This window comes from Oncorhynchus kisutch, linkage group LG13 (genome assembly GCF_002021735.2).
Source record: "Oncorhynchus kisutch isolate 150728-3 linkage group LG13, Okis_V2, whole genome shotgun sequence".
NCBI classification, from domain to species: Eukaryota; Metazoa; Chordata; class Actinopteri; order Salmoniformes; family Salmonidae; genus Oncorhynchus; species Oncorhynchus kisutch.
Genome location: NC_034186.2, coordinates 65,026,748 through 65,044,509, shown reverse-complemented (window position 1 = coordinate 65,044,509; position 17,762 = coordinate 65,026,748). Strand labels below are relative to the sequence as shown.

Genomic DNA, 17,762 nt, shown 5'->3' with positions numbered 1-17,762 from the left:
CTCCAAGTTTTCAGACGACACAACAGTGGTAGGTCTGACCACGACAATGATGAGACAGCCTATAGGGAGGGGGTCAGACAACTGGCAGTGTGGTGCCAGGACAACAACCTCTCCCTCAATGTGGGCAAGACAAAGGAGCTGATCGTGGACTACAAGAAAAGATGGGCCGAACAGGCCCCCATTAACATCAACGGGGCTGTAGTGAAGCGGGTCGAGAGTTTCAAGTTCCTTGAATCTCCATCACCAACGCTCTATCATGGTCCAAACACACCAAGACAGTTGTGAAGAGGGCACGACAAAATCTTTTCCCCCTCAGGAGACATGGCATGGGCCCTCAGATCCTCAAGAAGTTATAATAGCTGCACCATCGAGAGCATCCTGACCATTTGCCTCACCGCCTGGTATGGCAACTGCTCAGCATCTGACCGGTCAGCATCTGACCGTAAGGCGCTACAGAGGGAAGTGCTTGGAGATAGAAGTACATCACTGGGGCCAAGCTTCCTGCAATAAAGGACCTATATAATAGGCGGTGTCAGAGGAAAGCCCATAAAATTGTCAGGGACTCCAGTCACCCAAGTCATAGACTGTTTTCTCTGCTACCGCAAGCGGTACCAGGGCGCCAAGTCTAGGACCAAAAGGCTCCTTAACAGCTTCTATCTCCAAGCCATAACACTGCTGAACAATTGATCAAATGGCCAGTCACTTCAAATGCATAGTCACTTCACCCCTACCTACATGTACAATTGACCTCTAACGTGTTCCTCCACACATTGACTGGGTACCTCCTGTATATAGCCTCGTTATTGTTATGTTATTGTGTTACTTTTTATTATTTTTGACTTGTTTATTTGGTAAATATTTTCTTAGCCCTTCTTGAACTGCACTGTTGGTTAAGGGCTTGTAAGTAAACAGGGCCCAGTACATCACTGGGGCCAAGCTTCCTGCAATAAAGGACCTATATAATAGGCGGTGTCAGAGGAAAGCCCATAAAATTGTCAGGGACTCCAGTCACCCAAGTCATAGACTGTTTTCTCTGCTACCGCAAGCGGTACCAGGGCGCCAAGTCTAGGACCAAAAGGCTCCTTAACAGCTTCTATCTCCAAGCCATAACACTGCTGAACAATTGATCAAATGGCCAGTCACTTCAAATGCATAGTCACTTCACCCCTACCTACATGTACAATTGACCTCTAACGTGTTCCTCCACACATTGACTGGGTACCTCCTGTATATAGCCTCGTTATTGTTATGTTATTGTGTTACTTTTTATTATTTTTGACTTGTTTATTTGGTAAATATTTTCTTAGCCCTTCTTGAACTGCACTGTTGGTTAAGGGCTTGTAAGTAAACATCTCACAGTAAGGTCTACACTTGTTGTATTCAGCGCATGTGACAAATAATGTTTGAGCTTGTCATTGCTGTTGAGTGTAGGCTACAAGATCTGGCCATGTGTTTGAGCTTGTCGTTGCTGTTGAGTGTAGGCTACAAGATCTGGCCATGTGTTTGAGCTTGTCGTTGCTGTTGAGTGTAGGCTACAAGATCTGGCCATGTGTTTGAGCTTGTCGTTGCTGTTGAGTGTAGGCTACAGGATCTGGCCATGTGTTTGAGCTTGTCGTTGCTGTTGAGTGTAGGCTACAGCTTCTGGCCATGTGTTTGAGCTTGTCGTTGCTGTTGAGTGTAGGCTACAGGATCTGGCCATGTGTTTGAGCTTGTTGTTGCTGTTGAGTGTAGGCTACAGGATCTGACCATGTGTTTGAGCTTGTTGTTGCTGTTGAGTGTAGGCTACAGGATCTGGCCATGTGTTTGAGCTTGTCGTTGCTGTTGAGTGCAGGCTACAGGATCTGGCCATGTGTTTGAGCTTGTTGTTGCTGTTGAGTGCAGGCTACAGGATCTGGCAATGGAAGGGTGTCTCTCTGAAATATTTCCTTTAGATCAGTTAGTCATGCAAAGAGTCGAGACTCCTGTCATAACCGTATGATCATGTTATATGGTATAAATGAATAATAATAATAATGACATAATGCACCACACTGCAAGGGAAAGATGCTGCCATTTCCCTGGTATGCATTTTCCAAGATGGAGGAAAGCAAAAAGGCAACAGAAAAAGGCGAGCGAAGACCAAAGAGAGTCAGTCTGTGAGTCAGACAGGTGTTTACCTGGACCCTAGGGACAAAAGGCGCTGTTCTTCTACTAAGGCTTTGGCTCTGGGTAAGCAAAATTAAACAACAACATAGAAAAATGCAATAAAACCAACAAAAAAAACACAAAACAACCAACAAAACACACTCACTGGACTCGAACCAGTGCCACAATAACACAAACACATTTTGAGGAGGAGCGGACGGAGAGTCAATCTAGCGGTGTGTGTGTTTCCCCCCACCGTTCATTAGCATCAATCTGCATCTCATTATTCACTAATGTGCTGTATTGTCTTGGAGCCTTATCTGTGGGTTCCTGTACCTCCACACTGTAATACTCAGGGAGAGGAAGAGGCTGCTCTGCTCCCGTTTTCACAGAAAATGATTGATGACTTCTAACTAAGCATTCCCTTCCGTGCTCTCTGGACTCTAACTTTCCTTCCTTTCTTCATTTAACATTTGCGTCACAATGACGTATTGAAATCCAATTGTTCCCTCAACAAGGTTTGAAAATACTACAAATAATAATTCAAAAACATTACAATTTCTAACTGCATCCAACGTAATGTTCAGCTGGCACTTGATCCAGCAAGGTAATGTACTACAGTATATCAACTATAGTATATTAATTACAGTATATTAATTACAGTATAACTACAGTATATTAATGACAGTATAACTACAGTATATTAATTACAGTATAACTACAGTATATTAATTACAGTATAACTACAGTATATCAACTACAGTATATTTATTACAGTATATTAATTGCAGTATAACTACAGTATATTAATTACAGTATAACTACAGTATATTAACTACAGTATATTAATTACAGTATAACTACAGTATATTAACTACAGTATATTAACTACAGTATATTAATTACAGTATATCAACTACAGTATAACTACAGTATATTAATGACAGTATAACTACAGTATATTAACTGCAGTATATTAATTACAGTATAACTACAGTATATTAACTACAGTACGATTCAAATACTCTTGTTTTGGTTTCAAGGTCAGCTCATTGATGAAATGGAGAGAACTTCTGGATCTGAGTGGTGTGGGGCTGAGTGCTACAGGTAGGGATTGCAGAGATCACAACTGCAGCATGATTGGCTGACTGGGCTCTATTTGCGTCATAACTGTCAGCATGGGCCTCCTGGGTGTAGGCCTATGAATACTGGAGGGCCTGTGTGTGCCTGCTACCTCTCTCTGTGCTCCTTCTCTCCCTGGCTCTCACTCTGCTCTGCCATACTCCTGTTACATACAGACGGGAGAGGAGAGAAGCCAGGCGGAGACGCTAGCAGCAGCACAGTTTAGATCTCCCCCTCCTCACCAAAGAAAACAACAACAAGCAGAAAGAACACTGACATCAAAAGCTTCCTTCTCTTCCTTCCTTCTCTGGCTCTAGGAGCAGTTTTACTGGAGAGCAACATTACAGTAAAAGGCATACAGTGTTTACAGACACACAGTCAACTATCAAACATTCTCACCTCTTCTGATAAACAAATACACTATGGACTTGATAGACTGTTATATATTGACTGATATCGACTGGTAAATATTTTGATAAAAAGATATCAGGAAATAAATCAAGCTATTTATAATCACATATAAAATGGATGTGTTATCATAAGGAAAGGGATTGAAAAGCTGTGACTATTTCATAACACTCTTTGTTTTTTTTCTCCAAGAAACTAAATATCCTGAGTGTTATTTAAAATAAGTGCTGGAGGTTAGCATTAGTCTATTTCCGTCTGGCCTCCTGAGTTTCAGAGTTAAGCCTTTTACTCACTTCCCCCAAGAGTATATTAGGCATCAGATAATAAGCAACATGGTTCAGGGCAACATGATCTGTGGTCCTATGCTGGGTTGGGATGGGTCTAACTGAACAACTCTCAGAGCTCCAGCTACTCTCCAGAGCTCCAGCTACTCTCCCTGAATACTGCCGAGAAAGAAAACACATCTGTTCTCAAACCCTCTGTGTGAATCTACACTGCCTACATTCCTGCAGGTAATGTAGACCCAGACAGAGCCAGGGTGTATTGTGGGTATTGTAGTAGGGTACTCACTGAGAGCTGTCCTGACAGGTACTGGGGGGCGTCCCGCAGCATCCCGGGGCTCATGGGAGACGTGACAGAGATAGAGGGGCGATCCATCTTCTGAGACTCAAAGGAACTCGAACCTGAGACAGGAGAGACAGGGAGGAGGTCACATGATCAAATCTGAAACACTGTGATTTTGGTAACATACTTCAAGGAGAGGAAGAGGGAGAGAGAAAGAGGAGGGGGAGGAGAGAGAGAAAGAAAGCAAGTAGGGTAGAGATAGAAATTAGATATCATCACCTCTCCCTGACAATACCTTAGCTTGATATTTCAAGGTTGATTAATTAACGCAGGCTAATTAGTTATCATTGGGAAATGAAAGAAAAGCCAGACTTACTTGATTCCAGTTGTGCATGTGTGCTGTCTGGTATCCGAGGAATATCTCTGAAAGGAGAGAGGGGGGAGGGGGGATGAGGAAGGAAGAGGAGATCAATTGGTGCTAATGCTGAATGCACTGTATTTTAATGATCCTAAGAAGAGCATTAGTCTTAATTCTCCTGTACAGCAGCTCCCTCCCTCAGCAATACAAAGCAGGACAAATATAGACACTGACAAAGCAAAGGGGTTTCTGATTTCTCTGGGTATCTCTACTTTCAAAAACGATTGGCATCCCGCTGTTTGTGGAGGAGAGGGGGGAGAGTGGGTAGTGAGACACAGCGAGAGAGACACAGCGAGAGAGAGAGAGAGAGAGATAGAGAGAGAGAGATTGGCAGCAGCCACCGATCATTTCACTGTGCCGCACTGCTAGTCCCATATGAGCCTCTGACACTGTCATCACACTGGAGGACTGATGGAGGGGAGGGATATTGGGAAGGAGGGTTGGGAGGCAGATATGTTAAATAAACAAGCAAAACAAATTACATTCAAATACACTCAGCCCCCTTTTCTCCTTTTCTCACATCTTCTCTCTCCTCTGCCAGAAACATTTTTTTTACAAATGTATGAATGTGAATATACTGTAGTTTTGATGGTTCAGTAGTAATAAGTGTAGTTGCTGTGTGAGGTCTTACCCTATGGGCCTTGAGACCACCAGTTCCACCTGGGGTTCTGGCTTTGATTCTAGAATGATATTGTAAACTTCTTTAAATGTGGCTCCTTGTAAAAACCTCCCGTTCCACTCCAGCACCTGGTCGCCTGTAAAACAAGAGATGCTGTCAGCCATCCACACATCAAGACGTCAGCTGGCACGGTGCCGTTATGAACATGGGAAGCATAGTTATAAATATAGTTAAAAACATGATCTGTGTAGTTATAAACATGAGCAGGCCCACATGATGGAGAAAAGGAGAATGTGAATGGTATTGTAGAAAACACAGCACACATAAACAAACAGTACAGCATTGTAATCGTCCTGGTAAGGGAATATTATAAATGATTGAATAGGCCTCGGTCGCAACCCTTATGGTAACAAATAACAGCACATCTGTCTAGTTCATACGTGTTGTAATTAGTGCTATTAAATGAAGGGCAAAGGGTGTCAGAAGTTTAAACAAGGTTCTGACCCAGTTCAGCACCAGTTCACCAAGTAATCCAAATGTTTATTGAATCACTGAAGTAGCTTATTAAATCTACAGTGCTGTGTACATGAGAAATGTATTGACAATCTTCAGCGTGCTTGAAAAAAATCTATAAGTGTAGTTCTAAACACAGTAAGTGTACTTCTGCACATGGTAAATGCAGTTCTAAACACAGTAAGTGTACTTCTACACACGGTAAATGTAGTTCTAAACATGGTAAATGTAGTTCTAAGTACAGTAAGTGTACTTCTAAACATGGTAAATGCAGTTCAAAACAGTAAGTGTAGTTCTAAATGTGGTAAATGTAGTTCTAAGCATAGTATGTGTAGTTCTAAAGGTAGTAAGCGTAGTTCTAAGCATGGTAAGTGTAGTTCTAAGTATAGTAAGTGTAGTTCTAAACATGGCTAATGTAGTTCTAAACTTAGCAAGTGATGTTCTAAACATGATAAATGTAGTTCTACACATAATAAGTGTAGTTCTAAACATGGTAAGGGATGTAGAGTATAAAATCAGATCAGTAGGTACCTGGTCTGAGGTGTCCAACAGTATCCGCTAGACTTCCTTTCCTCACTTTAGTGATGAAAGCACAAAGTCTACCAGATTCTGTCATCTTTCCACCCACCACCTATGAGGGAAGCAACACACATCAACATGTATAGTAGTAGTATATAGTATTATACTGTAATATAATCACACCCTCAGTATGGTGTAAGCAGCCTGGCAGGGAAGGAATATGGATTCACTGATCACTTTGTTTCATAGAAACATATTTATTGACCATGTTTGAAAATCCATGTGTGAATTGAATTTGCAAATGGTCAAATACAACCTGCAGATCTAGGCCTAATTCTAATTGCATATGTAGCCACATAGCATCATTCTGCCCATAGGGTGCTATTCTTGAATAGAGAAAGTATCTACGTGTTTAGTCAAAATGTACATCTCTTTTCATAATGTTGAATGTCCCTGTGTGTAGTGTTGGAACCCTGGGGCCACCTCTCTCTCCATTGTGCTGTAACACTTGAGGCCTGGGGGGCCTATAGCAGGCCAAGCAGCCCAACTCTGCTCTACTCTGTAAGCCCCTGAACCGCTCTCCCTCCACGGGCATCAAACAAATAAAATCCCCTCTTAATGGCAGTTGAATGCCAACATACAAAGGAGCTTAGGGAAGACTCCTAAATGAAATGGCTTTATGTAACAGCCGGGCGAGAGAGAGCGGGAAAGGGATAGAGAGTGAGAGATGGATAGATAGAGATAGTTAAAAAGAGAGAGAGACAAACTGACTGGCTGGTCACTGCTTGCTGCTGAGCGAGGAGAAACACATAGCGTACCGTACAGCACAAAGAGGCACTGACTAGACACAAACATACCAATTCAGGAAGCTCATTCAATCATTAATGATTTCCCATCTTGCCACTTTCCTTTTCTCTCCTGATGGCCCTCACTGTGCTAGCCCTTCACTGTGCTAGCCCCTCACTGTGCTAGCCCCTCACTGTGCTTTGGCTAGCTGTGTGTGCTCAGATCTTAAACCAGCCCAAGCTGCACAGATCATTCAAATGAATGCATTAGGAAGAGTTAAGAAAACCTAAGATATTTTAATTCAGAAAATCTACCCATCAATCATGATATACTGTAAATATGGGACATATGTTTAGTAGCCTAGTTACAGTACTGTACATAATGGGGAATAAGCTGTACAATCCCAATGTTTCAGATGTGATCTCCCTATCTACAGTAAAGGGACATTGTCTCTGACTGAACATTTCAAATAGGCTTTTCTACATAACCACACTGCATAGTACGCTCTCACGGCATCTGGTAGTTTAGAGACTGAGTCCTAAATGGTACACTACTCCATATATAGTGCACTACTACCAGGTCCCTGGTTAAAGGTAGCACACTATATAGGGAATAGGGTGCCATTTGGAACACAGTCATGAACATAAAGAATTTGATATCAAGACACAGCTCATTAATATTAAATCAAGGAAATAATTTGCCGCCTAATTAATATTAAATCATGAATAATACAATTATGTCATTCATAATTAGGCAAGGCACCCACACATATCACTTCAAAATGTATATGCAGATAGAAATAGCCACAACATAGTTTCTACAAATAATATGAAAACATTGCTTATTGTGGTGAATCTGAGCATTCTTATTTTGTTCTGATACCAAGGTGTAGTGTCCACTCATAATATACCATTCAAAAATATAATTCCAAAATGTTTAGATGATCTTCAGTACGGGCCTTTTGAGCCCTGAATACCTGGTAGTAAGGACTCCATTGTGATGTTATGATCTAGGTTGTACTAGATGTTGATAAGGACGGTTTGTTCATGTCTTTTCAGCAACGTCTTTTTCCTCAACCACAAAACCAGTTTACAACCAGAACATTATGTCAATAAGACATATGTCCGCTGTGTATACTCTTTAGCGAGGCCCAAACGGCAACACATTCCCTCTACATACGGAGTAGGATACCATTTGGGAAGCAACCTTTGAATAGTGATGGACAGCTGAAATAATAAACGGCCTCTGACCATCAGGTCAGACTGGTCCCAGTAGATAGACAGAAGTCCAGACAGAGAGGTCAGACAGACGGGGCAGACTCACCTTCAGTCCCAGCAGTGCTCCTGAGTCTCGAGGTACACTTCCATCCTTCATCCGCTTGTTGAGCAGAATCCGCCCTATTAGGCGCTCCCCATCTTTGGAGGGCTGCCATGTCACTGGATTCTATAGGAACACACACAGCAACAACACACCTTGTGTTTTTACAACTCATCCACACCAGATTCACTTCAATCCCTTTAAAAAGACTTCTTCAGAAAAGTGTGTATCATGTGAAGGGTGGGGTGAGGTGGGGGGGGGAATCACTTCATTTGACTTAATGAACGATCACACAAGCTCTGGTTAGTTATCTAATCTGGTGATTATAGGTCTGTCTCTATCCTTTCCATTTCAGATAATATAACCTGTCTTTTCTATTGGGATTAGCCGGATTGTCACAATTAGATAATAAAAGTTAATCAAAATCAATTAGATAACCAAACTCCCCAAAAAATTTTGTATCTACTGCATCACAGTTACTATGTATACGTACTGCAGTTGAAGGCAAAATGTTAAAACAATGGCAAAATAAAACAATATTTACGATAACACAGCCCACATTTTAAGCAGTGATTAACTATGTCCAAAAACATACTTCATGGAAGTACTTCAATTTGATTTTAGGGACTATTTTCACTAAAACGATTCAATTCACATTTTTCTAGGTATGTTATGATAAATGTATCACACAATGAAAATTAAACATTTTGCACATCCAATGCCAGGGCGTGTGTGATCCTGCCAACAGGAAAGAGGTAGAGAGCATTCAGCACCCCATGCAGGGTAAAATAGGCAAACCATCACGCCCTCCTAGTCACCGCAGAGAAGAGGCTCTACACAAACCATCTGAGAAAACCTGCACTGTATCTAGAACATCTCACTTAAAACTCAGCCACATTGGCATCAAATCCAGTTGAGTTTGGATGAGTGTAGATTTTGTCTGATGGTCTGTGAGGGAGGCCTTAGCTGAAGGCAGAGGGAGGGTAAGACTGCAGTCCACCACTCTCTGCCCTGCTACACACAGCACACCACCTCGCTCTGCCCTGCTCCACACAGCACTACACCTCCACAATGGAGCAGGTAGAAGCAGATGAAGATGCAACAAAAAAACAAAAAAAGAGGTGAACTGAAGTAGGATTTATGGACCAAAAGAATAGCACAGGGCGATGATTAAGGCCAAGATGAAGAGAGACAAAAAATATATGAAATCACAACAAACATGACAGTGGAAGGGAAAAAAAGAAAAACATAACTTTGTCTGTGCAAAACAAATCCAATCGTCCCTGTTATAAGTGCTTGGTTTAGTTTTGGTATTAGACTGAGTGGAGATCTAGGGGGGATAATGACTTGACTAGGTAGTGTATGTTGGGAGAGGAGGGGTCACTCCAGTGAGGGACTAAAGGCCTGTGTCTGTGAGAGGTAGGTGTCGTTACCCTACTGTAACGTTACAAAGATGGCCGCTACAGTAAAAATAACAAAACAGACAGAGCAACTAGGAACATGCAACTAGAGGAGTGGACATTGCTGTGTGCCATGACAAAAAGAGGGTTGTGTTTTAATGCTCCTGGATGGATCTTTATGCTGCCAGAGAGCAAACAGCAGAACAATAAAGAGGGGTTCCCCATCTCCTATTTCAGCAACACCCAGCAAGCTGCTGTCGAAATGAAATCAATCTGATCAATTCCCCGAAATAATAATAAAGACGAAGTTCAAAGGAAAATCAATCAATTCAAATTTTAAAAAGAATAAACATGTCTACTATTTAACAATTAGTGACAGATAAAGACCGGAGGAGGTAGGTAAAGAAAAATAAAGAAAAAAAGAACAAAATGCAGATATTTTGGCTACATAGTCTCCAGTACCTTCTCACTATGGCTATGCTGATTGTCCTCGTTTAGGGTAGTGCTACTGCATGTGTCAACGCCAGAGTCTTTAACCTGGGGTTCGCACCATTCTGCGTCCTCTTCCAATGAGTGGCCCCCAAAGCGAACCATTTTCTTTTGCCTCTCAGATAAGGTGTTGTGTGTTGAGTTGGACAAAAATGCAATAGTTTTTCTTTTCCCCCTTTGACTGTCCCCTACAGGTGTGGGATAAAAAACAGAAAGAAAGAAGAAAACCCATGCGGAGGTGTAAATAAAACAAAGCAAACATGAAATGACAAAGGACTCTGAGAGGGGGAGGAAAGGGGAGGAGGAGGGGGGTTAGGGGCAGGGCTCCGCATGTCTCACCAAAGACATTGGGGAGGCCTCGCTGCTATGCCATGACGCATGGTCCAACCAGTGGCCATCCAAATCTCCTGTGGGAGCCACACACACACACACACACACACACACACACACACACACACACAGACACACACACACACACAAAAGAAGACAGTGAGAGGGAAAGGTGAGGACCACAGAACCCCAACATACAGTAACTGACACACACACACACAGACACACACACACACAGGTGAACAACAATAGCTCCTGTGAAGAGAGTAGAAACATACAGTCCACACACAGTAGATGGGCCTCCCTTAAGTCAATACTGTGATGGTATACAGCACAGAGTACATGACCATGACTACTATGAACACACATTCAGAAAACACAAGCACAGACCATTTAGGTTGCGTTTAGTCTTGGAACAATTCTCATTGGTTGCAAGACCAAACCAGGCCCAACACTCTTATAAATCATTCACTCATGTTGCCAGTCAAACCTCTTTTCCAAGACATTCTATTGAAGCAAACTAGCCAAAGATATCGTTGTAACTCTGCAGTCGTAACTTTAAAGCAATCGAAAGACAGAAATTCACATTGTTCAAATGAAGATAACCTCCGTGCGTCCTACTATCTTACCAGCCTGGGTCTGGGTGTGTGAGAGAGAGACATATTCCCTCAGCCCAGAAGGCCAGGCAGGGACTTCAGCAGTCATGGAGAGAGTTCATCTTTTTCTCTGTGTCTGTTCTCTGTGTGTGCACTTTTTCCAATAAGGCTCAGTCAGTCTGTCTGTCTGTAACCTGTCTGATGTGGGTCAGGGGGATCGATGGAGACTGGCTCGCTCAGACAAACCAAGAACTAGCCCCTGTAAACGCCCATCTCTCTCTCTCTCTCTCTCTCTCTCTCTCTCGCTCTTCTCTTCCTCGGTCCTCCACTTCTCTCTCTCCTCCATCCATCCTCAACCCATCGCTCTCCTGATAGAGAGATCATCATCTTTAGATCCAACATTTATTTATTTATTTATTTTACCTTTATTTAACCAGGTAGGCAAGTTGAGAACAAGTTCTCATTTACAATTGCGACCTGGCCAAGATAAAGCAAAGCAGTTCGACAGATAAAACGACACAGAGTTACACATGGAGTAAAAACAAACATACAGTCAATAATGCAGTATAAACAAGTCTATATACAATGTGAGCAAATGAGGTGAGAAGGGAGGTAAAGGCAAAAAAGGCCATGATGGCAAAGTAAATACAATATAGCAAGTAAAATACTGGAATGGTAGTTTTGCAATGAAGAATGTGCAAAGTAGAAATAAAAAATAATGGGGTGCAAAGGAGCAAAATAAATAAATAAATTAAAATTAAATACAGTTGGGAAAGAGGTAGTTGTTTGGGCTAAATTATAGGTGGGCTATGTACAGGTGCAGTAATCTGTGAGCTGCTCTGACAGTTGGTGCTTAAAGCTAGTGAGGGAGATAAGTGTTTCCAGTTTCGTTCCAGTCATTGGCAGCAGAGAACTGGAAGGAGAGGCGGCCAAAGAAAGAATTGGTTTTGGGGGTGACTAGAGAGATATACCTGCTGGAGCGTGTGCTACAGGTGGGAGATGCTATGGTGACCAGCGAGCTGAGATAAGGGGGGACTTTACCTAGCAGGGTCTTGTAGATGACATGGAGCCAGTGGGTTTGGCGACGAGTATGAAGCGAGGGCCAGCCAACGAGAGCGTACAGGTCGCAATGGTGGGTAGTATATGGGGCTTTGGTGATAAAACGGATTGCACTGTGATAGACTGCATCCAATTTGTTGAGTAGGGTATTGGAGGCTATTTTGTAAATGACATCGCCAAAGTCGAGGATTGGTAGGATGGTCAGTTTTACAAGGGTATGTTTGGCAGCATGAGTGAAGGATGCTTTGTTGCGAAATAGGAAGCCAATTCTAGATTTAACTTTGGATTGGAGATGTTTGATATGGGTCTGGAAGGAGAGTTTACAGTCTAACCAGACACCTAAGTATTTGTAGTTGTCCACGTATTCTAAGTCAGAGCCGTCCAGAGTAGTGATGTTGGACAGGCGGGTAGGTGCAGGTAGCGATCGGTTGAAGAGCATGCATTTAGTTTTACTTGTATTTAAGAGCAATTGGAGGCCACGGAAGGAGAGTTGTATGGCATTGAAGCTTGCCTGGAGGGTTGTTAACACAGTGTCCAAAGAAGGGCCGGAAGTATACAGAATGGTGTCGTCTGCGTAGAGGTGGATCAGGGACTCACCAGCAGCAAGAGCGACCTCATTGATGTATACAGAGAAGAGAGTCGGTCCAAGAATTGAACCCTGTGGCACCCCCATAGAGACTGCCAGAGGTCCGGACAGCAGACCCTCCGATTTGACACACTGAACTCTATCAGAGAAGTAGTTGGTGAACCAGGCGAGGCAATCATTTGAGAAACCAAGGCTGTCGAGTCTGCCGATGAGGATATGGTGATTGACAGAGTCAAAAGCCTTGGCCAGATCAATGAATACGGCTGCACAGTAATGTTTCTTATCGATGGCGGTTAAGATATCGTTTAGGACCTTGAGCGTGGCTGAGGTGCACCCATGACCAGCTCTGAAACCGGATTGCATAGCAGAGAAGGTATGGTGAGATTCGAAATGGTCGGTAATCTGTTTGTTGACTTGGCTTTCGAAGACCTTAGAAAGGCACGGTAGGATAGATATAGGTCTGTAGCAGTTTGGGTCAAGAGTGTCCCCCCCTTTGAAGAGGGGGATGACCGCAGCTGCTTTCCAATCTTTGGGAATCTCAGACGACACGAAAGAGAGGTTGAACAGGCTAGTAATAGGGGTGGCAACAATTTCGGCAGATAATTTTTAGAAAGAAAGGGTCCAGATTGTCTAGCCCGGCTGATTTGTAGGGGTCCAGATTTTGCAGCTCTTTCAGAACATCAGCTGAATGGATTTGGGAGAAGGAGAAATGGGGAAGGCTTGGGCGAGTTGCTGTTGGGGGTGCAGTGCTGTAGTCCGGGGTAGGAGTAGCCAGGTGGAAAGCATGGCCAGCCGTAGAAAAATGCTTATTGAAATTCTCAATTATGGTGGATTTATCAGTGGTGACAGTGTTTCCTATCTTCAGTGCAGTGGGCAGCTGGGAGGAGGTGTTCTTATTCTCCATGGACTTTACAGTGTCCCAGAACTTTTTTGAGTTAGTGTTGCAGGAAGCAAATTTCTGCTTGAAAAAGCTAGCCTTGGCTTTTCTAACTGCCTGTGTATAATGATTTCTAGCTTCCCTGAACAGCTGCATATCACGGGGGCTGTTCGATGCTAATGCAGAACGCCATAGGATGTTTTTGTGTTGGTTAAGGGCAGTCAGGTCTGGGGAGAACCAAGGGCTATATCTGTTCCTGGTTCTAAATTTCTTAAATGGGGCATGTTTATTTAAGATGGTTAGGAAGGCATTTAAAAAAAATATCCAGGCATCCTCTACTGACGGGATGAGATCAATATCCTTCCAGGATACCCCGGCCAGGTCGATTAGAAAGGCCTGCTCGCAGAAGTGTTTCAGGGAGCGTTTTACAGTGATGAGTGGAGGTCGTTTGACCGCTGACCCATTACGGATGCAGGCAATGAGGCAGTGATCGCTGAGATCTTGGTTGAAGACAGCAGAGGTGTATTTAGAGGGGAAGTTGGTTAGGATGATATCTATGAGGGTGCCCGTGTTTAAGGTTTTGGGGAGGTACCTGGTAGGTTCATTGATTATTTGTGTGAGATTGAGGGCATCAAGTTTAGATTGTAGGATGGCTGGGGTGTTAAGCATGTTCCAGTTTAGGTCGTCTAGCAGCACGAACTCTGAAGATAGATGGGGGGCAATCAGTTCACATATGGTGTCCAGAGCACAGCTGGGGGCAGAGGGTGGTCTATAGCAGGCGGCAACGGTGAGAGACTTGTTTTTAGAGAGGTGGATTTTTAAAAGTAGAAGTTCAAATTGTTTGGGTACAGACCTGGATAGTAGGACAGAACTCTGCAGGCTATCTTTGCAGTAGATTGCAACACCGCCCCCTTTGGCAGTTCTATCTTGTCTGAAAATGTTGTAGTTTGGAATTAAAATGTCTGAGTTTTTGGTGGTCTTCCTAAGCCAGGATTCAGACACAGCTAGAACATCCGGGTTGGCAGAGTGTGCTAAAGCAGTGAATAGAACAAACTTAGGGAGGAGGCTTCTAATGTTAACATGACTTCTGGACCTGCTTTCTAGAATGACATCATGTTGTTATAGACTTCAGCAGTGTTTCCTCTGGTTGATGAAAAGAGTGAGAAGTAGTGAATGTTGAAGGCGGGATGGAAGTCGTCCCTGACAGAAGGAGAGGTACGGAGCGCTGAGGAGGCCTGTCGAGAGGAGGAGTCATTTTGTAGTGTTCTTTCTTTGAAGTTAACATAAGATATTCGTGTCTGTCTCGCTCTCCGTCTATCTCTCTCAGCCAACGAAAGATATATCAACACATTAAACATTCCTGATAAACACTCCTATTTAGAAGTACTATTAGATGAAGTATGAGGTATGGCCAGCCACTTGGTCGCCCATTTTGTCACTATGGACCATTCAGGACACTGAATCTGTCTCCATTGCCGATTTGTCGATACATAGCTTGGCGTAAACTCTAATTTTCGACATTTTAGCTGAACTAAACAAAATGTGTTTCCCCAAAGTTAGCTCCAACTTGACAAAACTTCAGTCAATTAAAATGTGTTTTTTCAACTATAAATTATTATTTGGGCATCTTAACTTAAAAAAAGGCTGTGCAAATGTTAACACACACACAGCACTTTTAACAAGGTTTTCAACTCACATATTTGATACCAGTGACATAAAGTCAGCAAAAAAATGAAAGTCATCTCAATGTCAACTGCGTTAATTTTCAGCAAACTTAACATGTGTAAATATTTTTATGAACATAACAAAATTCAACAACAGACATATACTGAACAAGTTTCACAGACATGTGATTAACATAAATTGAATAATGTGTCCCTGAACAAAGTAACAGTCAGTATCTGGTGTGGCCACCAGCTGCATTAAGTACTGCAGTGCATCTCCTCCTCATGGACTGCACCAGATTTGCCAGTTCTTGCTGTGAGATGTTACCCCACTCTTCCACCAAGGCACCTGGAAGTTCCCGGACATTTCTGGGGTTGGGGGGGGGGTCAATGCTCAATTGTAATGAGATCCGGGCTCTTCGCTGGCCATGGTAGAACACCGACATTCCTGTCTTGCAGGAAATCACGCACAGAACGAGCAGTATGGCTGGTGGCATTGTCATGCTGGAGAGTCATGTCAGGCTGAGCCTGTAGGAAGGGAGGAGGATGGAGGATGTCGTGGTCAAAAGTTTGAGAATGACACAAATATTAATTTCCACAAAGTTTGCTGCTTCAGTGTCTTTAGATATTTTTGTCAGATGTTACTATGGAATACTGAAGTATAATTACAAGCATTTCATAAGTGTCAAAGGCAACATCCTAACTTATGGTAGCCCATTCTTGCATAATCAATGCTTTGAGTTTGTCAAAATTTGTGGGGTTTTGTTTGTCCATCCGCCTCTTCAGGATTGACCACAAGTTCTCAATGGGATTAAGGTGTGGGGAGTTTCCTGGCCATGGATCCAAAATATCGATGTTTTGTTCCCAGAGCCACTTAGTTATCACTTTTGCCTTATGGCAAGGTGCTCTATCATGCTGGAAAAGACATTGTTCGTCACCAAACTGTTCCTGGATGGTTGGGAGAAGTTGCTCTCAGAGGATGTGTTGGTTCCATTCTTTATTCATGGCTGTGTTCTTAGGCAAAATTGTGAGTGAGCCCACTCCCTTGGCTGAGAAGCAACCACACACATGAATGGTCTCAGGATGCTTTACTGTTGGCATGCCACAGGACTGATGGTAGCACTCACCTTGTCTTCTCCTGACAATATTTCTTCTGGATGCCCCAAACAATCGGAAAGAGGATTCATCAGAGAACATTACTTTACCCCAGTCCTCAGCAGTGCAATCCCTGTACCTTTTGCAGAATATCAGTCTGTTCCTGATGTTTTTCCTTGAGAGAAGTGGCTTCTTTGCTGCCCTTCTTGACACCTAGCCAGCCTCCAAAAGTCTTCGCCTCACTATGCGTGCAGATGCACTCACACCTGCCTGCTGATGCACTCACACCTGCCTGCTTCCATTCCTGAGCAAGCTCTGTACTGGTGGTGCCCCGATCCCGCAGCTGAATCAACTTTAGGAGACAGTCCTGGCACTTGCTAGGCTTTCTTGGGCGCCCTGAAAAGCCTTCTTCACAACAATTGAACCGCTCTCCTTGAAGTTCTTGATGATCAAATAAATGGTTGATTTAGGTGCAATCTTACTGGCAGCAATATCCTTGCCTGTGAAGTCCTTTTTGTATAAAGCAATGTTGACGGCACGTGTTTCCTTGCAGGTAACCATGGTTGACAGAGGAAGAACAATGATTCCAAGCACCACCCTCCTTTTGAAGCTTCCAGTCTGTTATTTGAACTCAATCAGCATGACAGAGTTATCTCAGGCCTTGTCGTCATCAACACGAGAGAATCACTGACATGATGTCAGCTGGTCCTTTTGTGGCAGGGCTGAAATGCAGTGGAAATGATTCAGTTTGCAATTTTTTGCAATTCATCCTATCACTCTTCATAACATTCTGGAGTATATGCAAATTGCCATCATACAAACTGAGGCAGCAGACTTTGTGAAAATTAATATTTGTGTCATTCTCAAAACTTTTGGCCACGACTGTACAGGCCTCAGTGTAACGCTCATTCCTTCGACGATAAACGCAAATCCGACCATCACCCCTGGTGAGACAAAACCGTGACTCGTCAGTGAAGAGCACTTTTTGCCAGTCCTGTCTGGTCCAGCGACGGTGGGTTTGTGCCCATAGGCGATGTTGTTGCTAGTGATGTCTGGTGAGGACCTGCCTTACAACAGGCCTACAAGCCCTCAGTCCAGCCTCTCTCGGCCTATTGTGGACAGTCTGAGCACTGATGGAGGGATTGTGCCTTCCTGGTGTAACTCGGGCAGTTGTTGCTGCCATCCTGTACCTTTCCCGCAGGTGTGATGTTTGGATGTACCGATCCTGTGCAGGTGTTGTTACACGTGGTCTGCCACTGCGTGGACAATCAGCTCT

At 43.3% G+C, this 17,762-nt stretch overlaps 1 protein-coding gene across 20 annotated transcripts in view; it reads right to left on the bottom strand.

Annotated features, from left to right (window-relative positions):
* Positions 1–17,762, bottom strand: part of LOC109901689 (regulating synaptic membrane exocytosis protein 2) — a 230,432-nt gene that overhangs the window by 95,210 nt on the left and 117,460 nt on the right. For 13 of the 20 annotated variants that reach the window (XM_031786937.1, XM_031786933.1, XM_031786943.1 and 10 more), the window contains 7 exons: positions 10,619–10,686; positions 8,397–8,516; positions 6,300–6,399; positions 5,268–5,391; positions 4,595–4,641; positions 4,225–4,337; positions 2,157–2,204 (listed from right to left, as the gene is read on the bottom strand). In XM_031786937.1, the coding sequence (XP_031642797.1) occupies positions 2,157–2,204; positions 4,225–4,337; positions 4,595–4,641; positions 5,268–5,391; positions 6,300–6,399; positions 8,397–8,516; positions 10,619–10,686 (620 nt within the window). Of the gene's footprint in view, positions 1–2,156; positions 2,205–4,224; positions 4,338–4,594; positions 4,642–5,267; positions 5,392–6,299; positions 6,400–8,396; positions 8,517–10,252; positions 10,468–10,618; positions 10,687–17,762 lie in introns of all 20 variants that reach the window. The other 7 variants (XM_031786936.1, XM_031786947.1, XM_031786938.1 and 4 more) reach the window with 2 other exon arrangements.